Source organism: Gymnogyps californianus, chromosome 5, assembly GCF_018139145.2.
Source record: "Gymnogyps californianus isolate 813 chromosome 5, ASM1813914v2, whole genome shotgun sequence".
In the NCBI taxonomy this organism is placed as follows: domain Eukaryota; kingdom Metazoa; phylum Chordata; class Aves; order Accipitriformes; family Cathartidae; genus Gymnogyps; species Gymnogyps californianus.
The window spans coordinates 69,774,657-69,800,072 of NC_059475.1; the positions used below are offsets into that span (position 1 = coordinate 69,774,657).

The window sequence follows — 25,416 nt, forward strand, 5'->3', positions numbered from 1 at the left end:
GAGGAGGCGGAGGAAGGCGCGCAGCAGCGAGCCACGCAGCTTTGACGTCGCCGGGCTGCGGCTCCCCGGCTCCGGCTGCCGGCACGTATAGCAGAACGTGACGGCACACCGCCGCCCCTCCATTCACACTCCTCGCACACTCGCACACTCTCGCACACGCACCCGGCGCACGGCAGAGGGAAGCCCGCCGCGCACACCGCCCCCCCCACACCACCCCCCCCCCCCCCCCACCCGCCATGGGCCCGGCCGCCGCTCCGCAGGCGCGGTGAGGGCTGGCAGCTCCCGCCGCGCACGGAGAGCAGGACAACACCTCCGCGGCCCCGCGCCCTCCCCTCGACGCCACCTCCGCGCCGCGCGGGGGCCCCCGCAGCATCATGCGGGGGCCGCGGCGCTGCGATGGCATCTGATGGCCGCGGGGCGCAGGCGGCTGCGGCGGCCCCGCGCGGCGCTCGGCGGCCCCGGGAGGCGGCGGCGGCGGCGGCCGGCGCCCTGAGGGGGCTGCCGCTCTGAGGGGGGGCTCGCCCCGCGCCGCTCCGCGCCGCTCCGCGCCGCCCGCTGCGCAGGAGGAGGAGGCGGAGGCGGAGGAGGAGGAGGAGGAGGAGGTGGTGGTGGTGGAGGAGGAGGAGGAGGACCGGAGCGGTGCCCGCCGCCTGCCCCCCGCCGCCCTGCCTGCGCGGGCGTGCGCGGCTCGGCCGCAGCGGAGCGCGGGGCTCCGGCGGGCGCTGCGCTGCCTGCCCCCGCGGCCCCCCCCCCCCCCCCCCCCCCCGCTGGGCTGGATATGTGGATGCTCACGTGAAGATGGATGTAGCGATCGGGCTGCTGGGGCTGCTGACGGTTCTGCTGGAGGGCAGCTCCGGGCAAGGGGTGTACGGTAAGTCCGGGGCGCGGCGTGACCTTGTCGCGACTGTCGCTGGGGTGGGTAGGGCGGGGGGTGTCGTGTCCCGTCCCGTGTCATGTCCGTGTCGTCGTCGTGTGTCCGTCCCCCCCCCCCCCTTCCCTCCCGCGGCCGCGGGGGCGGCGGGGCCCCGCTGCGCGCCGCGGGAGCCGGCGGAGGCAGAGCGGAGGCAGCGCCGTTGCCATGAGACGCTGACATTGCACGGCGAAAACCGGGGCGGGTGGGGGTGTGGGGTGAGTTGTCGGGGAGGGGGGCGCGGGGGGGCTCCGGCCGGTCCCGGCCCGGGCTGACCGCTGCCGCGGAACCGGTGGGCGCCGCCGCCATGGGGTTTTCTCCGCGCCCGCGGAGCGCCGCGGGGCCGCCCGTGGCCGCCGCACTTGTTAGCAGCGGCGCTGCCGCCCGCCCGGCCGCCCGCGGCCGCGGAGCGAGGGGCGGGGGCGAGCCGCAAACTTCCCGGTGCTCCGCCGGGGGCGCGCAGTCCCCGCGGCCGAGCGGCGCGGGTGGCTCCGCGGGTGGGCGCGCAGGGGAGCGCCCCGCGGCCCCGCTCCCCCGGCCTCCCCTCCGTTGCAGTGACTTGCAAATCGCCGCCGCGGAGCGGGACGCGGGAGCCGGGGGGGGGGGGGGGTGTGAGCTCCGCAGAGCGGGGCCGAGCCGGTGGCACCCCCTGCCCCGCTTTCAGCACCCGGGTCCTGGGCGGCTGCGTGGGGTCTTGGGCGGCTGCGTGGGGTCCGGCGCTGGGGCCGCGGGTCTTGTTGCTTCACCCCCCGCCCAAGTTGTCCCCGTTTCGGCGAAGCCCGGAGGCGAGCAGCGGGGAGAGCCGGGCGCCTCGCTGGACCGCGGTGCTGCGCGGCGAGAATGGCACCCGGTGTGCTGGCCCCGGCCCCGGTGCTGCCCGCCCGTGATGCCTCGGTCCCGGTGATGCCCGGCCCCTGTGATGCCCTGGCCCCTGTGATGCCTCGGTCCCGGTGATGCCCCGGTCCCGGCGCTGCCCCGGCCCCTGTGATGCCCCGGCCCCTGTGATGCCCGGTCCCGGTGATGCCCCGGTCCCGGTGATGCCCCGGCCCCGGTGATGCCTCGGTCCCGGCGATGCCCCGGTCCCGGTGATGCCCCGGCCCCGGCGCTGCCCCCGCCCCTGTGATGCCTCGGCCCCGGTGATGCCTCGGTCCCGGTGATGCCTCGGCCCCTGTGATGCCCGGCCCGGTGATGCCCCGGTCCGGTGATGCCCCGGTCCCGGTGATGCCCCGGCCCCGGCGCTGCCCCCCCCCGTGATGCCTCGGTCCCGGCGATGCCTCGGCCCCTGTGATGCCCCGGCCGCGGTGCTGCCCCGGTCCGGTGATGCCTCGGTCCCGGTGATGCCTCGGTCCCGGTGCTGCCCCGGTCCCGGTGATGCCCCGGCCCCTGTGATGCCCCGGCCCCGGTGATGCCTCGGCCCCGGTGCTGCCCCGGTCCCGGTGATGCCCCGGCCCCGGTGCTGCCCGGTCCCGGTGATGCCTCGGCCCCGGTGCTGCCCCGGTCCGGTGATGCCCCGGCCCCGGTGCTGCCCCGGTCCCGGCCCGGCGGTGGGGGGGTTATGTAAGCGGCGCGGCTGGGCTCGGCGGCGGTGCGGTGCGGTGCTGCTGGGAGCGTTGGCTCTGGTACTCGGTGTTAAGGAGACTTCATGAATTTGCCAGTAAATGCTTCATTTGACATCCGCTCCTTTGAGCCCCTGCGCCTGTTTCGGCACTAAAATATTTGCTTCCCACCAGCAAGGCAGCCCCAGCTAGGGATGCACTTCCCCCCCTCCTTTTTTTTTTAAATTTTGCAAAATTTCAGTGTAATTGAAAATGTCTGAGGGGTTCTGCTCGCGGTGGCTGGATTCCTAACGTGCAGATCTCGGCACTGGCAGCGCCGAGGCTCTGTGCCCTCCCCGACACACAGGCACATAGTGTTGGATGCGCTGGAATAGCAAGTGCTGTCGCGAATAGGAGAGGGCTTGTTCAGGCAGAGCGTGTTTTGCGGGGGCCTACAGGAAAGGGAGCTCTTGCCCCAGACTGAACGCCGGCATCGATGCACGGGCGATGTCACATGCAGATTTGTAGTAAGACTTTTGTTTGGCAGTGCTGCGTTTTCATCCTGTAAAATGTCACGCCTTATTTAGGTTAAGGACGATGGGTGAAGGGCTGGTGAGAGTGGCGGGAGGGGGGGGGGAGTGGTGTGAAGTCAGTCATATGTGGCTGTACTATATTTGAAACCTGTTTCATGTGAATTTGTGTTTCTTCATTGACTCCCGAAGGTCGGTTTGAGAAAGCGGACAGTGCTCTGCCAAAAAAAGCCGAGCCCAGGGTATGCCTCCCGGCAGCCCGGAGCGCCTTGAAGAGCCCGCTCCGTGCACTAGGGCCATTTTAAGAAAGGAGGTTTTGAAGGTAGTGCCCTGAGTTGCATTAGCAAAAGTGAGCCCTAGCCTGGGAGAGGGAGCCCGCTTAGTCCTTGTTGCTTTGGAAAAATAGGCTTGTGGGATTTGAACAACTTTTTTGTCCCTTACTGAAGATTTCAAGATCCTCACGGCTCCGCTTCCAAGCATGGTGCAGTTAGGAAGATGTCTTGCTCTGAGTTAACCCACTTGGTCCTTGCTTTTGTGCCAATAACCTGAAATGCCGGTGTCCCTTCCGTGAGCGGGCAGAGCCCCAGCAGCCTCCTCTGTAAGGAAGGCTCGGAGTGTTGCTCCGCTTCGCGAGGCGAAGGAGCATGCTATGGTGTCTGGCCGTCCTCCCCGAGCCCTGCCGCCCTCTCCAGTCCTGCACGGAGAACTTGCTGCTTTGCAGGTCACTCAGATCCATCATTCAGGTGCCGTCTGCCACTCCGACATCTCTCCGGTTCCTCCCGTTGAGGTTGTGTCTCATCCGCAGGAGGACCTGTGTCCCCGGGACGGGCTCTCACTCGTGATGTGCACTGCCCAAGCTCCACCTGGCTGCTCCCCGGCACTGCCTGCCTGCCTGCCTGCCTGCCTGCCTGCCTGCCGCGGATGCTCGTCTCTGACACCGCAGGAGGTGTAGAGAAGGACTGCTCAGCTCTGCCCTGTGCCTGGCGTGGCAGCGTGCATGTCCACCCACAACAGCAGCGCTTGAGAGCTGTTTTGGTGCCTTTAAATGCAAAATAAATGGTCCACATTTACTTGCTCCTAGTTCATACAAAAAAGCAAATTAATGCCCCATGACGTCTGGCTGTACATCTCACCGTTAACTTTCCTCTGTTGCTTCTGAATAGTAAAGCTGTGATTAAAAAGTCGGTTGCTTGTGCAGCTGAGCCAAAGGGGGAACTGAGGCACCGACACTGGGAACAGTTTCCCAACGTTAAAGAGCAGGTCAGTGACGGAGCCAGGGCAGGCGCAGGTCTGCCCGGTGCCCACCGTCCCCTGCTCTGTGCCGCACGCTGCTTCTTCAGGGGATGGGGGGAGAGCAGAGCTGCTAAAATCCCCGGCAAGACGTACGATTCCTCAGCTCTGCTTTGCCCAGCTTGTTTTCTTGGCGAAATAATCTAGAAAAACTCAAGTGCTGTATGCACTTTTCCTCACCTTTAAATTATGCATGACTCGCACTGTTAATAAAGCAGAAAATGTAGGTATTCAGAACATGATGGTTATCCTTTCACCGAACTGCAAGTTACAGGAGAAGAACTGGCTAAATGAGAAGGCCGACATGGGCATGGAGCATTTTTAAACAGATAAGTGGCAGCTCATCAAAATGTGGGAGTTTCGTGAGAGTGGAGAGCAGATTTCCGTATCTTTTTCCCTGGTGCCCAACTGCCCCGGCCGGGGGGTTTGCTGGGGACCTGGGGTTCATGTGCTGAGATGCGCGGTGTCCCTGGGGCCCCACTTTCTGCCCTGCGGAGCGAGGAGCAGCGTAGTGAATGCCTGGAAATGAGCCTGAAGAGCCCGAGCGCTGCCACCGCCTCCTGGGTGGGGGCCGGAGGGATTCCCCGGGGAGCAGGAGGGACCCTGCCAGCGCTGCCGGAGTGACGGCCCCGGCTTTGGGAGCGATCACTCCGGTGTCAGAGCCGACACTTTCTGACTCTGGGAAGCTGTTTCCAAAACACGCAAGTCACCACAGTAACTGGAAGCAGCCGCGGTACCCGCTGGGTGAGGTGTCACTGCACCCACGGGGGTGTCACACATGCAGCACCCCCCCTCCCAGCACCCGGAGCAGCCCCCTCTGCGGCACGGTTTCCCCGGGGCCACTGGCACATGTTTTACCCACTCCTTGCAGAGCTTTTAGTTATTTTCCCATGAGTTCAGCTGGAAACAGGCAGGGCAGCTGCCGAGGACAGGTTTTTCATGTATATAAGCACCAGGTATGTCATAGGGAACAGGGCGTGCGTGCAATATTCATCCCTCTGTGCACCCCCACGCTGTGTTTTATAGCAGCTCCTATAATGAAAAGCGCCGAACATCCCACCTGCAGATGCAGATAACGTTAGGATGGCTATAAATGCCTCCTGAAAGCAAGGGATCGCAAATGTAATGAGTATCCACTGTGCTCAGACAGGTCAGGGTCTCCCCGAGGCTCTGCACCAAATCGGGGTGTGGGACTCGGCGTGCAAAGTGATGGGAGAAGGGACCACGGCCAAGGGAACAACCAGGCTTTTCATTGCTGGTGCAAATCAACGTGGAAGCATAGGTATTTATTGTGTTAAATGTCAGAGAGCTGGTCCTTGTTCCTTGTGCCAAGCATAAAATATTACCCAACGGACTTAATTTTTATTGCAGTTGTATGTTTTATAAAGAAGCAGGTTTGGAAATGGGGAACCCGAAACCCAGAGCTGCACCTTCCACCCCAGATGGCAGCTTGATTGGGGTCTGATGAAGCGCTTTGTATCCCGGGGGAGGTGGAGCAGGGTCACACAGTGTCGGGAATGATCTTCCGTCGCCTCCGGCTGCCTCTTTATAATGACGATGATTATTTTGTGGTACGCTCAGCTCCCCGGGGGGATTAATGACTGCTAGCTTCTGAGCTGAGAGTGTCTGCGTGCTGCTGCTGACCTGGCCTTTCCCTAACACTTGCCCTGGTCGAACAAGTGGATTGGAAGGATGAAAGAAGGGGGGGGGGGGGGGGGGGGGGGGGGGGGGGGGGGGGGGGGGGGGGGGGGGGAAACAACACTTAGAGCAAGAGTGTTTTCCCCGTTAGAAAGGCCGGCTGCCCGTTACTGCCGGCGAGGGCAGCCTCTGGATCACCGGCCCCAGATGTCACCGCGGCGGCGCAGGGACGCAGGGTATTTCCGCGGCGCTGCTCGCCACAGCCGGGTGTGAATGCGGGCGTTGTGTGGGCCCGTTTAACCCCGCATAATTCGAGACATTGTGCGAGGGAAGCGCAGCAGCCCCGGGAACAGGGGAGGAATTATGCGGTGCCGCAGGGGCCGGTGTTTCTGAGCAGCTGTGCGCTCCTCCGCCGCCAGCTCCGGGAGGTTTTGCAGGAGCCAACTGAGAGCTTTAACTCTTAACTGAGCCCCGGAGAGGGATCTCCTCCTCCCTCTCACGCCGCAGATGTTTACACTGGGATTTCAGCAGTGGTCTGAGATGAACTTCAGCTTCGGCAGCTAAACCTGGGAGCGTGCAGAGGCGGGGAAGCAGCCCTCGTGCCTCTTACGGACAGCCAAGCGATTGGGATTGACTCTGCTCCCGCGGTTCTTAGTTGTGCCGCAGGTAAGGGGCCGTGCAGCACCCGGCATCGCGGGAGCGAGGGAGTCTGGTGTCCGGGCGTGCTGGTCTGTGCATTTGGGGGGCTGCCTTTGCCCTGGGGTGCAACAGTTTGGGGTCGAGGGGTGCAAATGGATAGAGTCAAATTGTAAAAATGCTCAATAGTAAATGTGTGGGAGAAGAATCAGCAACGGAGATTAAACCTGACTCCGGGTCTGCTGAATCGATGCAGAAACTTCCATCAGGTTTCGCGTGTCCCGGGACGTGTGCGACAGCTCAAAGCAATCCTCCTGGCATGCAGCGAGTTGCCTCCGTGCTGTGCTGGATGGCATCGCAGCCCATCTCATCCTCCCAGGAGCAGCTGATGCTCTGCGTCTCTGGTCCAAATGTTGCCTTTGACTCTGTGTGAGGGAGATTTGGAGGAAATCTGGTGGCAAGGAAACAGTCTTTAAACAAATAAAATAAAAGCTCTCCTGGCTCAGAAGAGCAAAATCCAGTTTAATTAGAATCAGTCAGATGAAGTGCTGGGGAGGAAGGAAACAGATGAATGATTAAAGCTCAGTTCTGTCGTCTTCTACCTCCTCAGATATTTTCTGGGACCTCCTTCGGTGAAGGGATGATCTGCTCCCTGCACACATTGCAGTGCCACCCTATATATGCATGTATATAGATGTATACTCTTGTAGGGCACTGGGTCTTCTGCAGTGTATCCCCTTCCTCCAGCAGAAAAACCCTTTTGGATGGGAGGCACGGGCCACGCAGGAAGCAAATGCAAGCGGGGAGGATGCGCCCTGCCTCCCCCTGCCAGTGCCAGCACGCCGTCACTCTCCCTGACTCGGATGGGCTCAGGGCCATAAGTTGTTTCTTAAACCATGTTTCTTAAATCTGGAAAAGACTCTTTTTTTTGGAGAAAGGGGTTTTTGAGAGCAGCCGTCTGAGGGAAGGCAGCTCCGTCGGTCCCCACAACCCGGGTCTGACCCAGGGCACGTGTTCGGCGTTTGCCGTGCTGCCGCTCCATCGCCGCTGGAAGAGCCCTCCCTTGTAGTCACGCTGAGTCCCCATGACTGCCTCCCCGTTAGGTCCTTCGGTTTATCTTTTTATAGACCCTCTTTCCAATTTCGAGTTACGTCTGGATCCGGATGAATTATTTCCTGCCATCTCCATAAATAATGGCCTCGCTAAATATAGCTGAAAATGGAGGGAAGTCGGTTTGCTATTCTCAGACAGATTTTGAAGCCTGGCTCTTCTGGAAGGAGGACCTTCTTTCAAGACACAGTGGCTGCCTGGGAGCAGACTGGTGGCCCAGCCTGGGAGATACCTCCTTCCGTGAGTGCTTCTTGCATCCATGAAAGGTTGAAGGACCAAGCGGTTGCCTTGAACATCCTTACAGGCCCACATCGCTCTTGGCAGCATTTAGCTTGATTTTGACGTCTGTTTGCCCCCATTGCTTGTTGCCAGCATATTTGGGTACCAGGGAGGTTTGTGATCTGGAAAACAGGTCTTGTGAGGAGGGACTAGAGGAGCTCCATGCGTTAAGGTGGTTAAGACTGACTGAGGTTGTTAAAAAGGGAGATAAACGTATGTTATAATTATCTCAGGAAGGAAGAGGCAGGCAGTGGTGAAGAGCTAGCTCCAAGCAGCCACCTAAGGTGTTAGAGGAGCCAACAGCAATCATCTGAAGTTATCAAAGCCCACAGTGGAAGCAAAGATGAGTTTTTTAACAGCTGGGGTAATTAGCTGTTGGAGCAGCTCACCGAGAGATGCGCTGGACTCCCTGATGTCGAACGTCTTTGATATACAATCAAATGTTGCTTCTTAAATTGGTGAGCTTGATACAGGTCGGGATTGCTAAGCGCAACCTCTGCCTCATGGATATGTGGGAGGTCAACCCAGATGAGACCCACTGTCTGTCCTGGCCTCAAACTCTAGGAAGCAGTTAATCTGTTTTTAATATATGAAAGCAGTGATCGGAGTAATATATGTTACTTAGCAAATGGTCTGGACTTTAATTATGTTATTAATACATTACATGATTAAAACACCGTGTACCCTTCAGAGTGCAGTGTATGAAATGCATCGGTAGGTAACTCTCAGCGTGGGAAGGGAGGAGGAGATGGGATCGAGTGTGTGTGTGTAACTGTGTGTTCCTCCTCTGTGTGTGTGTAACACCTGCAGTATCACTTTCCGTGGGCTTTCTGGTGTGTAGAGCGCACGCCTTGGTCTGGCCGTGGTAGGCATTGCTTGGGAGTTCACAGCCAGGTTTTTGGCAAGTGGCCTCTGAGTGCCAAGGTGCCCAAGTCCCATTGGCTTCAAAATGAGAGCGGTGCCCAGGTACCCCGGGAACGGGGCTCTGCCGGGGCTCTGGAGGTGTTGGAGCTGAGGGCTGCCACGCTCTGAAATGTAGTGGCTGGGCAGAGTCTCACCAAGCGCTGCCTGCTCTGCTGGAGCCACATCGTTGGGCTTCATGGCACCAAAAATGGACACATCCCTCTAGCATCGTTTTGTAACTTGGAAATGTGTTTTTGTGACTAGACGAAATAGCTGGTTATCCCTCAGGTGCTGTAAGACTGCCCTGGAAGATGCTGTCTCTGCAGAGCAGACGAGCGTTGGTGTCTTGAAGCCAGGATGCTGAGAGACCCCTGGGGCCAGGGCTGGGGCAGAAACAACCAGGAGCTGCTGCAACGCAGCCTCAGAGCACGTAGAGGTGGGTGGAGGAGGGTGCCAGGCACAGGACACCCCGTGCCAGGAATGTCCAGGCACTGGAGGGTGATGCAGCCTTCGGTGAGCAGGCGCCTTCACACCTTGCTGCGAAATGCTTGCTCCAAACCCCACCGTCACCAGCCTGATTTTTACTGAAGCCGTGGGAGCAGCGCTGGATGAAAGCCACCTGGGAGGTGGGGTGGAAGAGAAAGATCAACCCTGGAGCAAGCCTGGGACCGTGCTGGGGGTTGTGCACGGCTGGGCTGGGGTGGAAGCAGGCACTGGGGGTTGGGGAGGTGGTGTCCCCTCTTAATGGCATTGCAGGGGGGGCTGCAGCGGGGTGGGAAAACCTTCCTCTGGTGCCAGTAAAGCTCTTCAGAGGCATGCCACATGGCATGGCCGTGGCTTTGGCTTAGGGAAGAGCCACATCCTTTCCTTGGCCCCTTTTCTTCTCTGGCCCCTTTCACATTGCAAGGTGGATTTCAAGTATGAAAAGATAATAATTAAAAAAAAAAAAACAAAACCAAGGCTGGAATTGCTAGCCAAGCAAGTGCAAGCTATGTTTCAACATGCACTTCTCTCTTTAGCCTGTTAGCAGTACAAATCCATGCTAGCAGTAATATTTTCTCTCGTTTAACAGAAGCGGTAAGCGCCAGTGGAGGAGTGAAGGGAAAGGGGGCTGGGAATGGAGGAGCGGGGAGGGCAACGCGATACCCAGCCGGGGTGCAAAGGATGCGATGTGGCGTGATCCCCCAGCCCCCGTGCTGCTCCCCTGGCTTTCACCAGGCTGCCGGGTGGCACCCGGCAATTTGTCATGAAGGAATAATTCAAGAAGATAGCTGTAATTTTAGGGTGAAGAAAACACCCTACTGCTGCCTTTATTGTGCTTTTTAGATCTCCTGTAGTCGTTGCAGTGCTCTTCAAAGAGCCAGTGATGAAGAGCCTCCTTCCCACCACCCACCCCGTGGGAGGCCTCCCCCGAAGGTCCCCCAGGTCTGCCTGGCACCCAGCACTGGTACCCTGGGGTGCCCTTGGGCTGGAGACACGGACAGCTGTGGGCTGATGTAACGCTAGTATTTTGGGATGAAATAAAAACACACATCAGATACAGGTATGAGCCTCCTTGGCTCCTCGTCTGTATCCCGCTTGCTGTGGGATGGCTCTGGAGCTGGTGCATCCCAGACTATGGATTGGCACAGGCACCCCAAACGTCCAAGCATCCCATGTCAGGACACGGTAATGAGCTCTTGAGGGCTGTTTGAATGACAGGGGACACCTCGGTGCTCAAGGGTTCACTGATGGCACATTTTGGATTTCATCTTTGGATGCTTTTGTCACATGTTGGGCTGGGACTTGTTTGCAGGACTGTGGGACATTTGTAATGATTTTCAGCTCGTAACATACATCTTTATTAATAAATGGATGTGGCTGTGCAATACTTCAGCTTTTGAACGTTTGAGGAAGAAGGGTAGGTCATTAAATTGTGTTGAGATGCCTCTGGCAACGACCTTGCTCTTCTCACATGGCCTGTACCTGAGGTGTACCCCAACACGCTACAGCATCATGTACCCCTCTGCACCATGCAAGTGGGTGGGCTCGTAAGTCATCCTGCTTTTCCATTGCATCCAGTCCCATCCAGGATGGTTCCTGGAGCTTTTGAGGTGGTAAGGATGCTGCAGTGAGCACCCAGAAAGTTGAACTGCAGTTGCTATGAGCTCGCCTGTGGCCGTGGGTTTAGGTGTGAGCTGCCTGCAGCTTTGGCGTGGCCGTTACACAGGCTGTGTAGCAAGCGCGGGAGCCCGGGGTGGCTGTATCCCGACTGTCAGTGTGTGCTTGCACAAAGCTCGGTGTCACTGCTGCCGTCTCGCTGAAACGGGGCACGTTAGAAATTGCACTGGTGCTTTGGCGAGGTGTCGGTGAGCTCCTGGCTACAGGTCGGAGCTGGTTCGCACATGGCTGCTGCTAGTCGATGCCTTGCTTTGTCGTGTCTGCACTGCACGGAAATAACTTGGGCAATAGCTTCCTAGAAAAGCGCAGTTCCCATTAAAAATTATTAAAATGACCAATTTTCTTTACAACTTATGATTTTTTAAATTATGTGTTTTCCCCACAATTAAGAGAAATGGTTTTGTGGATTACACCCACCGGGTGGGGATTACCAAGTCACTGGGACCACCAGAAGGACTGGAGGAGAGGGCAGCATTTAGCATGCTAATTGTCAGGGCTGCAGTTATACGCTAAATGGTATTTGTGGCCAGTGAGGCTTTTCCTTTCGGTGCTGGTCGGGAGGACTTTGGAAAGGCAAGAGGAGCTTTGGTGGTGTGCTGGTAAGAAGACCTGGGGAGCCTGCGGGATGGTGGGTTGAGCCTGCCCACAGCCACCGACCAAGGTCGGTGCTTCTCCATCACTGGCAGAGATGCCCTGTGAGGCCAGGTGGATACGTGCCGTCTGTACCCTGCTTACTGAGAGCCTCTTACGGCTTTTAGCATCTCCATCATCTTCCCTGGGCAGTGGGAGAGTCTGGGTCCAGCAACCTTATGCCAAGGGTCTTGTTAGGCAGCACCGGCGTCCGTTTTAAAGCAAGCTTGTCTGATTTGATGAAGGTAAAAGCTAACTGTCCTTGATGCACCAACCTGAGAGACTTCAGTCCTCTGGAGACAGCCAGAAAAGCTGCGCCGTCATCTCGAACGTGAAACTGCCGGGACTTTTATTCCTTACGTCGTTTCAGTGACTAATTCTGGCTGGTGGCCTATGGATTTGCAAGATGGGGATCAAAGAGGCAGGGAGACAAAAGCCTTATATCAAGCCATCCGACGAGCAGTCAGTCATCCTCCCGTTTTAGCAGGGTGCGCTGTGATGTGTAATTCCAATCGAGGAGTCGACAGGAGCTGTACCTGCTCCATCCGCGTGCAGGGCAAGGCGTGCTCGTACCGCAGCACGGCTCGCTACGGCTTCCTTGCAGGGACACACGGCTGGTGTTGCTGTTAATACTTGGATTAATATACCGGGTTCCTGTCTCATTTCTTGAATTGGAGTTAAACCTTGTCGGGGCAGCTCTTGTTTTATGAATATTTGAACCTTGGGGAAGTTTAATGCTGAACTTGAAAGTATTTTCCATACCAGGGAGATGACGCAACGTAATGAGATGTTACTGGAGCTACTGTGCTTTGCAGTCCTCCTTGAGCAGCCTGGGAGGAAGTTTATAGAAATGATGTTGATTTTAGGTACCTCTTATTTGTGCAATGTTTTGTGAAGGTACTTCTACTGCCTTCGTGTCGCAAGGGTCTGCGCCTCCACAGGTATTAAATAGCTTCCTTCCATCCACCAGAAGAGCCTGACCCCGCTGGGATGGGGACCCGGATTCCCATGTTGGGTAGCTTCTTCCACTGGTCCGTGTCTGCTTTCCTGAAATGTTTTTGGTCTAATGGGAGCCTGACAGGCTTCGTCTCACTGTTCTGAGCTGCTGTGATTAGATCATCATGGATTTGTGCTCACGGTAGTTTTCTCCCTTTCCCGAAGTCATCCCTTGCTGTTGTGCCGGTGATGGTTTGTGGAGCTGCCTTGACACAGTTGTACAATAACCTACTTCTGGGGAATAAAAATTCAGCTCAAGTGTTCCTTCCACAGCATCGTGTGGTCACTGCCTTTATTACAGGGATTAAGATTATGTATTTCACTGAGCACAATTGCAATCATTTGGCAGTTGAAGTCATTCTTTTCAATTGCTTAATCATTTACACACTAGTTTGCTCCTGCTCAAACTCTTTGGAAACACTGGCCTTAGCATTTCATTAGCATCGCGTTGTACAGTAGCTGGTGCGTGCAGGGGGCATGTACTTTAAAGTATTGCACCATGAGAGCATCATTTAGGGTGGAATGGGGCTCGGGAGGTCTCTGGTCCAACCCCTCCTCAAACCAGGGCCGATTCCACCATTGGGATGGGTTGCTCAGGGCCTTGCCCGGTCCGGTTTTGAACATCTCTGCAGATGTTCACTCACACCACTCTGGGTCCTTGTCCCAGTGTTTGACCAAACCCCTTGTGGAAATGTTGTGCCTTGTACCCAGTAACAAGTTCCCTTCTTGCATCTTGTGCGTGTTGCTTTGTGTCATTTTGCTACGCACCTCCATGAAGACAGTGGCTCTGTCTTCTCTATGACCATCCACTTGGTGTGTGATGATAGCAATTAGTGTCTTCACCTTCCCTTCTCCGGGCTGGATGTCACTCGACCTGCTGCCTGTGCTTTTGCTAATACAGCCCAGGACGTGGCTGGCTTTCATCCCTGAAGGAGTGCACCAAAACCTTTTCTGTAGAGACACTTTCTCAGCCTGTCCTGCCACAGGGGGTTGTCTCCTCCCAGCTGCAGGACTTTGTATTTGTCCGTACTGAAATTCAGGAGTTTTTTGTCAGCTCATTTCTCCAGCCTGTCCTGCTCTTTGGCTTTCCCCATCCATTCTCAGTGTTCCCGGGCCACGTCGCTATATTGTCCCCTTGCTCAGAGTGCTGTGCCACTCTGAGCATCTCCCCTAGGAAGAGGAGACCCTCCTCGGAGCATGGGGGAACATGAGCAAACAGGGCGGACTGATGCTTTCACTCTTGCCCCATGCTTGGAAAGAAAAGCCTGTTTTGTGTTCCCAGCTCACCACGCTGGGACTGGTTGAGGTGGGATGGTAACTGCTCATGAACTTGACGGAGATGGCACATCTCAGAGCAGCTCGGAGGGGTCCTGCAGGGAGCAGGTCCTTGCCTGTGTGAACGAGGGGTGTGCAGTGGTGTTTTGACTGCAGGTTTTTCCTCTGAATATCTGGCATCTTCGTGTATCGCTGTTAAACTGAAAATCCTTGTGAATATGCTCGCAGCATGATGGGTGCTGGAACGAGCGCTGGCTGTTGAAATGTGCTTGGTGGGAGTAACGCGGTGGGGAGAACTGGCGTGATTTGCATTCTGTAATTAGACTAACCCAACCGTTCGGAGAAGGACGAGCCAATCTGATGAACTGATTAAATAAAAAGTCATTGAGATAATGTTTATAACAACAACGCACACACTTTATTCAGCCTCTCCTGCCTTAATAGTCCTTTATCTTGTAATGTGACCCCTTTTCTAAGAAAATTATTTGTACTGTTAACAACAGTATTTAATAAAAAAAGTAGCTGGATACCTGAGAAACTCCAGGATTTCCCCAAGAGTCAAAAAAAAAGGATCCTTACCATCCCAGCTGTGCAATCTGCCCGCTCTCGGTAGCTCTTTGTGCTGGAAAGGGGAGAACTGTGTGAGCGAGGGGCAGCAGAAAGGCGAGAAGAGGGGGAGGATGGTGATGGTTCCCTCCCGTGCCCCCACCGCGTCCCTGTGCCGCATCCCATCCTCCATCAAACAATCCTCTTCCATCGTGTCGCCGCCTGTCCCGGGCATGCCACCAGTGGCTTCCAGCTTCACCGTGAGATAAAAACTTGAAGGTCATTACAATTTAGGGCTCAGGGGCCCGGATTATGAATTAGCAAATAAATGAATATTTCCTGGTGGAAGGAGCTGAAGGAATTGGATGCTGCATTAGGCTGCCCACCTGATTAATAGCTGTTTTTCCTGAGGGTGGAGTTACTCTGCTCTTCTGGGTGTTAGATTGCTTTCTTTTTTTCTTTTTCCTTAGCATTATATTGATGGAATATAAAGCAATAAAGTGGTCTTGGCAGCATGGCACTGCAAGGGTCAAAGCAATGAGGGAGTGTTGCCACAGTAGCTGTTTTAGAACAAGTTTTGCCCTATGTCGTGGTTTAACCCCAGCCGGCAGCTAAGCACCACGCAGCCGCTCGCTCACTGCCCCCCCACCCCTGGGATGGGGGAGAGAATCAGGAAAAAAAACCTCGTGAGTTGAGATAAAGACAGTTTAATAGGACAGAAAGGAATGAAAAACAATGATAATGACAATAATAATATGACAATAGTAATACTAAAAGAATTAAACTATACAAAGCAAGTGGTGCACAATGCAATTGCTCACCACTCGTTGACCGATGCCCAGTGAGTTCCCGAGCCGCGATCCCCTCTCCCAGCCAGCTCCCCCAGTTTATATACTGGGCATGATGTCATATGGTATGGAATAGCCCTTTGGCCAGTTTGGGTCAGCTGTCCTGGCTGTGTCCCCTCCCAGCTTCTTGTGCCCCTCCAGCCTTCTTGCTGGCTGGGCACGAGAAGCTGAGAAATCCTTGACTTAGTATAAACACTACTGAGCAACAACTAAAAACATCAGTGTGTTATCAACATTATTCTCATACTAAATCCAAAACACAGCACTATACCAGCTACTAGGAAGAAAATTAACTCTGTCCTAGCCGAAACCAGGACACCCTAGCACTCAATCACCTCAAATGATGGGGCAAAGTCCTCCTTTCCTTGCAAGCCTCGTTGCTGTACCTCCTCTGGCAGAGGGGTAGGATGCAGACATGAGAGAAACATCACGATTTCGCCCAGCTGACAGCATCCCATACACCCAGCTGCCATTTAGACAGCTCATTATTGCAGTTGCCAGCCAGGGCTGTTCCCCACTCCCTCATTTTTTTCCCCCTTTCCCCCACATCACTGCTAGATAGTGCAAAAGAGAACTTTGTAGCTCAGCCACTTCCCTGCGGTCTCCCCCCAGAATTTAGCACAGCCTCACTTTTTCCTCTGCACGTAAGCAAGGCTGCCAATACGATGTCCGTTGTAGAGCTGTTTAGGAGGGGCACGCCTGCAGCCCCACAGCTGTAGTTTATTCTGATTATTTAAAGCAAGGCCAGGCTGGTAGCTTGATTTTCTTCCCATAGGGGCTGTGAGCAGCCTTGGAGTGAGTTGGCAAAGCTGGGGTGCTCCAGTTACTCTCCTCTTCCAAATGTGAGTTCTTTTTTTTCTCTTATTTTGTTGAAGTGACTCATTTGTCTGTGGGGTGAGGAAAAGGTGTGTGTGGGAAGCCGGTGCTTTCTTATTTGCGCTGTATAAATGGGTTAAAACATGGTCAAGGAGGTGGCTGCTTTGTTGTGATGCTCAGTTCTTCTGTGGGCTCTTGAGTAAAGATCACAGAGCAGCTTTGCGGTGGGTCTGTAGGGATGCTCTGGTCCCAGTGCTGCATCTGTGCCTCTGGGCCTGATCTGCCATGTGTTCTCCAGGTTATCGTGTGTGGTGTTTGACTGTGGTGTTTGAGGAAGAGAAAAAAATGATGCTTTAAGGAGAGATGGGTCTCTGGGATGTGCCTGGTCTAAGTTCAAAAGGAGAAATATGTGGTTTTTTGGATAAGTGGTAACTTCCAAGAGTTGCAGGGGTCATCCAAGGCGGTCAGAGTGTTTCGACAAAGTGGAAATGTGCTGGGGGTTATTCTGGGGTTTTTTGCTGGTTGGTTGGTTTGTTTGTTTGTTTTTACCTGCATGACTGCTTTAATCTAAAACAGAAGGGAATTTTCAAATGGGCATTTCAAAATGCAAAACTGAACTGTTTCACTTAAAAAACGTCAAAACATTTAAATGTTTTTCCACTATTAAAAAAATGCTGTCAGGAATTTATGGAATATATCAGGCTTTGCAATTTACCCTGTTTTTTTTTTTTTCTGGAAAAAAGTTTTGTGGGAGGAGGGGGGGAAAAAATGTCCCACTTGAGCTTACATAGCAGTGAGCCACGTCTGGTATGTTGTGTCCCGAGACTTAGGTCAATGAGAAATGAGCTGATCTCCAATCATATATAAGAAAACCTGTCCCCTTTCAGTAATTTCTCCTTTTATAATATGATTGTACACGTGCGATCAGCTTCCTTTGTTACTGACATTTGGAGCGATTTATTTTAAATGAGCAAGGCTGTTGTCACTACTTGGCTTTCTTTGTGGCTAGAGGTCAGATCCGGCTCATGATGCCAGCTGGGTTTTGTCTAGCCTACGGTGTCCTGTTGTATTGCAACGCCGATTAATTGATTATCAGTTAATCCATTGTACATTGACTGTAAATGCTAATGGCGATGTGGATGAACAATTGTTTGAGGTGTCCCTTCCCATGCAGAAGCTGGGATGCCTGTGTCAGCAGAAAACAGGACTGAAATGACTAATGTGTACGAATGAGCCTTTTCCGTATTCATGAGGTGTGACTTAATTTGTGTCGGCATCAATGCCTTCCCGGGCTGCTGTGAAGGCTCAGCCAGTGCCTGCTCTTAGCCAAGTGCGTATTTCCATACAAACAGAAGATCTGCTCTGTAATCTGTGGTCAACCAGGTTGAAGAGCTTTTCACTAATAAGCTTCGAGAGTGCTCATCTGAGGCAGAAGCTCTCACATTTTCTAGTTAGCTTAATTAATGTATATGTTTTGCCTTATAGGAAAGCTTAACTTTACCTCAGGCACCTGGAGGAAAAAAAAAAAGAAATTTTACTGTTGCGGCTAAATATTCTCATAAAGAGAACATTTTGTTGCCCACAGCTACTCTATACTCAGGCAAGTAGAGTCCTCAGACTTCAGGGGCTTTTAGAAATGTAATACCAATAGCCTGCAACTAAACTCCCACCCAGCGAAGCCCGATGGGATTTCACTAATGGGCTTTCATATCCCCCCAGCACTCACATGGGAGCTCCCTGAGAGCCCTCTCCCCGGTGTGGTGAGAAGAGAGTGGAGTTTCTGGGTATTTTTTTTTTTAAGGATTGTGATAAGTTGTAGGAGTGATGCATAGACTTAGGGCAAGCATGAGAAATGAGTGTGTTTAACTAAGGAATAGGTGTGAGTCCTTTCTTTCTGTGTTTACCAGCCAAAGTCTGAACTCCTTCACTCTTAGGTAGTTCTTGATGTTCCTTTCACAGCTGATTTCCTGGAGAAACAGTGGTGCCGCGTGCTCTGCCTGAGCTGTTCAGGGAATAGTGAATATGGATGGAGAAACCAAAAAACTCTGCTACCTACGGACAGTGTCCTCTTGGCAGTATGAGATAAGCTGTCTGGCGAACCCTGGAACAGAGCTGGTGGATGCCAAGTGTGGAAACACAACAGGGTGATATTCAGATATTCAGGTATTGCTGTTTCTGAAGACCTTCCTCCTCTCGGTTGATTGATGTTGGTAAGAAGTACTTGAAGTTTTAGTTGGCAGAGTCCTTCAGTCCAGTGACTCATTCATCATGGGCTGGTAGCCAGATTTGTTGCACTGGAGATGAACGTGGCAGATTGATCCATGAGGGCAAGTGTAGTCTTGTTCACCAACCCACATGTTGCAAAGGTAGGGCAGACCCAGTATTCACATGGCAAACAGGATTTGGCTTTAAGATGCTTTCAGCTCTGACCTCTGGAGCTTTTGTATGGTTGTCTTGGTGCAAAAGTGTCCAGTCCCCTGTCTGCAGCAAAACTCCTTGTAGCTGCGAGTGAGGAAGATACATAATGGTCTTCTCGTCCCAGAATTCAGTTTCCCGCTGCTGCCTGTGATACTCTTCCAGATGGGACCAAAGCTCATCTGCTCCCTGATGCAGTGACACATCTGCATGGTGTTCAGCTGGTCAGGCTGGGAGAGGTTTTACTGAAAAGCATTGCCATGAAATGGCTGAATTTGTGTTCAGAGACTCTACTGTGAGTAAGTTACTCTTGAGGCACTAAGCCCTCGTGGCTTGCATCCCATGGGAGACCTGAGTTTTGCCTCAGCACAGCAGGGTACAGAGAGGAAACCTTGAAGCCACCCAAGTCAGTGCAGTGAGTCAGCCAAGAGGAGGGAGGGAGAGGGCTGAGACCTCTGGGCACTGCTGTTGTGCATCAGATGAATAATACTTCTGTCTGAGTGACTCCAGATTTGCTATAAACAAAATCATGATCTTGCCCTTGTATCATTCTCTTTATTAATGACCCTGGGTCAAAGCAGCTGGACAGAGCATGCATGGACGGTGCAGAGATGCCTTGCTGAGTGCCATGACCAGAGCTCCTGGCATCTTCCAGGGCTGATGGAAATTCAGAGCTCCGGGCTCAGCTGGTTTCTGTTCACATTTCCCTAACTGCTGGTTGAAAATGCAGCGTGCATAGTGCACAGGAGGAAACATTGCTCTGACCCCAAAGCCTCTGCAGTACCGATGCAATGGGTGAGCAGGGTTTCTCACCTCTGCGTTTTTACTGGAGTGGAAAGCGCTCTCTTGATCGGAGGCGAAAGTGGCTGTGGAGGAGCTCAGCCTGCGCTGCAAACCTGCCGTGGGAGCTGTCAGCGCTGGCAGCTGGTATTTTTAGATGACGTCTCTCCTCCGAGGCAGGAGCCCAGGCTCCCTTTTTCACTCTGGGTATGAAGCACAACTGCGCTGGCGTGGTGGATGATGGCTCTGGCGAAGGTGTTGGGGAGCAGCTGTGCTGGAAACACAACTGTTGTGAATGGGAGTGGGAAATACCTTAACCGTGGGGGCTGTGATTCAGCCCTTGCTCTGATTTATATAATTTCTGCTGCATCCTGCTACTAATACTGCCCAGCAGACTTGAGCAGCCTTGCTGTGCTTCTACCAAATACACGTCTGTGTGCTGATGTCTTGGTGGTCTGTGATTTTGGAATGGTCCAAGTGCATCAAACCTGATGTTGGCCATGCCCAGTTCGTGTAACCGTGCTTGGCTGCAGGGTACTGGCTCGGAGCAGTGCTCACCTTTGTTGGTCGGCCTCTCGGTTTTTGTTGCGGGGGGAACGGGGGGCAGGGTGGTGCATAGGCAGGCAGAAATAAAGCAGATGGGAGTGTGTGGTAATGAGGACAGCCGAAGATTAATCTGTGGGTCAGTAGCGCTCCACCGTTGAGAGTTGTGCAGCCGTAGCTAATACAGGAATAAATTAAATTGCAACAGTAGTTAGGATTGGTGTTGAAAACCTGCTCCACAAATTGGCTGTGCAGTGAAATATGTCCAGAGAGGAACCTGTCTATCATTGTCCCTGTTTAAAACCTAGTTTGTTTTAAGGGTCTTGTGTCTAAAAAGGAGCTAAAACCACTTTAACTATTCCAGTGCCAGCAAGGGGGAGAGTTCAGCGCAGAAAAGCCCTTTCACAGGTTGCCCGGAGAGGTTGTGGCATCTCCATCCTTGGAGCTATTCAGAAGCTGTCTGGACGTGGTCCTGGGCAACTGGCTTTAGGTGGCCTTGCTTGAGCAGGCGGGTCAGACCAGATGACCTCCAGAGGTCCCTTCCAACCTCAACCATCCTGTGATTCTCCATCAGCATTGGCCCAAAAGGAACTGCAGTCCTTACAAGGACAGTCCTGCTTTTCCATTTTCTTCACTCTTGTTTCCTCTAAAGCCAGCAAATACAGGTGCTGTCCACATTGCCATTGGAAGATCAAGAAAAAGAAATGGGAGAACAGGTATTGGCATGTTTTCTACTGTGGCACAGGATGACAAGAACTGGAGAATCCTGCTTTATCTCTTATGCTGTCAAAACACCATGGCTAAAATTGCCCTGGCAAACTAATTTTAACCACATGCTGTTACGTATTTTTGAGTAAGAACTGCAAAGTGAGTCTCAAAGTGACCATGCTTTGTGGCTGGGCCCAGTCTGAAGAAAACACTGTTGTTGAGGCCATGGAGGACGTGGTTGTTGAGGGACGTTTTCACTGCGCAGCTACGGTGGGTGGGTGGGTGCTGGTGGGTGGCCTGTGGCTCCTGCTGCTGCCAGTTATATTGGTAGTCCCATCTGGTGGTCATTCATAGGTCATAGGTTGGGGAAGAAAAAAGGTTAGCAGGATAGGTCATGCTGGTGGGGGGGAAAAAGTGAGCCAGCCTGGTGGAGAAATCCGTAAAAGAAGAGTAAATCTACTAGTGTGATGAGTGGGGAAGTGCTCTGCTTACACTGGGGCTCAGTGAATTGGCATTCTGCTGTAAAAATCACACGTTTCTAGAATTATTTTGTTATTTATCCATTATCGCAGAATTCTTTTATGCTTTTTTTTTCCTTAACGTGAAATCTGTGGCTGCTCGGCTTTGTGCGGTTCTCTGCTATCACAAGGCTTCATAACATGGCTCTGTACTACAGTTGTCTCTATCAAACGGTGCGTACTTGCGTGTGCCCAGATGTGCTCACAGCGCCGGTCCCACGGGGTTGGGCGTGCAGGAGGTCAGGCTGCTAGCCCGCTCGTTGTGCAGGGCTGTGCTTGTGCTGTTCCCACGGAGGGTAATAGGAGCCAGGGGCTGCACATCAAGGAATCAATTCCACAGTCATAATGTGGGCAAAACCCACCAGGTGTTTTGCTTGCACATTTGGTTTCTTAGCCAAGCTGATCTCTATTTCATAAGCCTGTAATGACTCACCAGTGGTTTTGCTCTTGCAAGGAATGAATATGTGCTCCTTCCTTCCTCACATCCTTCAGATAGCGAATGTACAGCACTTGGCTGCTTGTTCTGCAGTCATTAGCTTATAAAGCACCATATGGAAGAATATTAAATAAAGCACTGGCTCTTTCTGAGTGCTCAGTGATGTTAGCTGATAGCACTAGTCCTTCTGAGGATGGCAGTTGTGTGTTTCTGGCTGTCTCCCTGCTGTCTGTTGCGGAGTTTGTGCCATGTCCCTCTTGGAAGGGCCAATGCAGGTAAGAGCCACTCAGCACAAGAAGGACCTGGGGTCTATAAAACAGAATTGGGCTTCTGTCACCTGCAGGGCCGTTGTATAACACATTCCCAAATTGAGTAGCTCTCTGCAAGGCTTGTACTGGTGCTGGATGACTGTCTGCACGGCGTACGCCTTGGTGGTGAGGGCTGTTCCTGAGTGTGATGCCATCCTCCCCAGTGTAACAGTGCTTTTGGGTCATTGCCTTCCAGAAATGCATCTCTGGTTTTGGGTGTACCCTTTCCTTGCGGGAATTCTCCAGTTACGTGTGCAGCAATAATATTTGGTCACGAAAATCAGGTGTGTGTGAGAATATGCGCCTGGTTCAGTGTGGTGGTTTAACCCCAGCCAGCGGCGAAGCACCACGCGGCCGCTCGCTCACTGCCCCCTGCCCGCTCCCAGTGGGATGGGGAGGAAAATAAAAAAAAAAGTAAAACTCGTGAGTTGAGATAAGAACAGTTTAATAACTAAAGTAAAATAAAATACTAACTAATAGTAATACAAAATATAATAATAATTGTAATGAAAAGGAATATAACAAAAAAAAAATCCAAGAAAAGACAAGTGATGCACAATGCAATTGCTCACCACCCGCTGAGCGATGCCCCAGCAGCGATCCGCCCCTCCCGGCCAACTCCCCCCCATTTATATACTGGGCATGACATTCCATGGTATGGAATATCCCTTGGGCTCGTTCAGGTCAGCTGTCCTGACCCAAGGGGTACAAGAAGTGCCCCTGCTTGCTGGCAGAGCATGGGAAACTGAGAAGTCCTTGACTTAAGATAAGCGCTACTTAGCAACAACTAAACCATCAGCGTGTTATCAATAGTGTTCTCACACTAAATTCAAACCACAGCACTGTACCAGCTACTAAGAAGAAAATTAACTCTGTCCCAGCTGAAATCAGGACATTCAGTCATATTAAAAGTATATAACTTTGCTGGTGGAGCAAATCAGATGTGTAATAGATTGATGATGAGGATGATCTGTTGGGGTTTTTAGAAGCAATTTATTATAGCTCTTAAAGTTTCGGTGCTGGCTCCCTGATCTTGTTAAATACAAGATGTTGACTAGAAAAACTTGTGCTTATTGCGTTGTGCACTGCAATATAAGGTTTACCCTGGCTAATCCTTACGTGTGTCTCTCACCAATTGTGATTAGGTTATTGAGGAGGCGGCTGTGTCTTGCAGAGGATGTGCGCAGTGTCTGCCAGCTGTGCGGCAGTGGTGCTCAGCTCCTGGGCTTCGTGCTGAGCCCAGGCAGAGCTCAGTGCTGAAGTGATGAGGATAAGGTGAGCCTGGAGACACCTGTAGTAGTGGTTCCCAATGTTATTTTAGCAAGACCTTATTCTTGTGTCTGTCTCTTCTTGTCTTTGCCTTCTCTCTCTCAGATCCCATCTTCGATGAACTACTCGGGACCTTTCCCGTGTGCTCTGTGCCAGAGGTTTAACCTCTGCAGCCTGCGGGGTTTGCTCCTTGCCTGACCACCAGCACAGCATGCAGGGAGCCTGGATGCCACTCTCAAACTGCAAGATACATAAAATATCCCCAAAGGATCAAATCTCTTGCATTGCTGAGAGATGCTGTTGGGTGTCTGTTGTGCTAGAAAAGTTTCTAGTTTTAACTAGTTTGAGATCACTGTGAAGTAAGAACAAAATCATATGCGGAATTAAGATCCCATTAGGGTTGGGTTTTCTCAATTAAAATGTCAAGTTTACAGCTGCTCACTTAGAGCAGGAAATGCATTTTGCCAATTAAGAGTACGGTTGTGTCATTTACTTCATAATTGTAAGACTGTGTTACTACACATTAAAAAGTTAATAAAACTTACCTAAAGCACAGGGGTTTAACGCAAAACTCTGACAAGCTGTACAAACCTGGTGCTTTGATGGACCAGCTAGAGTAAACTATTTTGTTTGTGTACGGACCTTAATTTGGGGCTTTCTGCAGATGCTCCCTCAGAGGTGCCTGCTCTCGGGTATCCCTGTGCAGGGGAGATGTAAGCTTCCTGCAGTATTGAAGCTCTCAAGGTCTGGAAAGAGGAGGCTGGTTTCCCAATTTAAAAGCCATTTGGAGGGTGTGATGCAAAGGTCACCGGGGGACTATGTAGGGTGGGAAGTTGAGGAGAGAGATGGAAATGAAGGGAGAGATGGTGTGCCAAGGAAACAAATAAAGAGCTATAGCAGGAGGCAGAAAACTAGAGCTGTTTTTCCTTTTTTTTGAGACAAATTTACTTGGCCTGCAAAGCCTTCAGGGTGGGACTATGCTGTGTTTGTGCATCACCTGTCACAGTGGGATCACAGCTCCTGGCAGAATTTCCATGGATTTAGTGCAATGTAAATAATAATTAGCATGTCCTTATGAAGCAGTCATGGTAGTACTTAGTTTAAGGGGAAAGAAAAACAAAAGGGGAAGCGTTATTATTTACTGTAAGAAGTATTAAAGGATCATTTGCCTTTCAGAAAGGCATGGTGAATGCAGGAGATCTGGTACCAGGAGCCCATTTCAGTGTGAATCCCATCAGCTCTGTTGTGCTGGCCCCATCCCTGCTGCTGCTGGAGGAGAGGGACAGGGATGGAGCAGGGTGAGCCCCAAATGTGGGTGAGCTGTAAGCTGTTGTCCACCTTCAGGGTAATTTCTAGAAGGTCCTGTGGAATGTTTTCCATTTTTATGTATTAAAAAACCCCCAAACAAGCAAAACAAAGAAATTAGAAGATCAGAAAATGCGGTAGGCTCTGCAAGGCTTGTCGGCTTCTTGCCTGTTTTAAATAGGAAGGTGAAAATGAGGTTTACAGAGGAAGGAACTAGAAATCAAAGGAAGGATGGTGATGGCTTTCTAAATTGTCTTGGAGTGTGTCCTAGGTGCATCAGAGAAATATGGAGCAAATCCTCCCAAACTTGAGCAGAGTGAGAGGTGGGAAATGAGGAAGCAGTCCGGGCATCTGATTCAGGTCAGGGGTGGTTAGTGTGATGTATGTGATCTAATTAGTTTACTGAAAGACTTTCTCATGCCCTTCTAGGGAAAAACCTGCTATTGACATGTGCTGATACTGTAATTCAACAGAATCCATTCTCCTTTGCCTGGGGAAAAAACCCTTTTTCAACTTTCCATCATCTGAGCGCCTCTGTAGTGTTACATTCGTGACTAGAACAGTCTAGTGCCTTAGTGATACAATAATGTAAGAAATTGGTACAGTCTGGTCAGGGCATTGTGTAGGATAAGGAAAGAAGCCGAGAAACAGCAACACTTAAGCTTTCAGGCATTTAAAGAGTTATGAAAAGATGAAACCCAAATAATCCTAACAGTAAAGCTGTCCTATTGCACACTTTGAGGTATTGCGCTGTTTGTTCTTCAGGGGTAAGTACATGATATCTCCTTTCTGATCCCTGCAATAGTGGGAGCTAAAATAAGTCTAGGTGATCTGTTCACAAAATAACCATCTTCTGGGTTTGCTGGGGTGTTTTCATTTTAAGATGAATCTTGAAGTTCATCTCCCTTCTTTAGTCTCTGAGCATGGTTCTGTTGAGTACCAGCTCCCCGTGCGAGGGTTTCAGGACTGTTGTATTGTGTTGATTCGTTTTGCTCTGCAGTCTGGCACAGACTTAAACTTCTGTGCCATGCA

At 52.5% G+C, this 25,416-nt stretch overlaps 1 protein-coding gene and 1 long non-coding RNA gene across 2 annotated transcripts in view; both read left to right on the forward strand.

Annotated features, from left to right (window-relative positions):
* Positions 1–798: 798 nt before the first annotated feature.
* Positions 799–25,416, forward strand: part of LOC127017063 (MAM domain-containing glycosylphosphatidylinositol anchor protein 2-like) — a 143,217-nt gene continuing 118,599 nt past the window's right edge. The window contains exon 1 of the mRNA XM_050897943.1: positions 799–871. Coding sequence (XP_050753900.1) covers positions 799–871 — 73 coding nt within the window. The remainder of the gene's footprint in view (positions 872–25,416) is intronic.
* On the forward strand, positions 16,086–23,628 carry LOC127017212 (uncharacterized). The gene is made up of 3 exons (XR_007766549.1): positions 16,086–16,128; positions 22,956–23,085; positions 23,185–23,628. It is a non-coding gene; the product is annotated as an uncharacterized LOC127017212 (long non-coding RNA).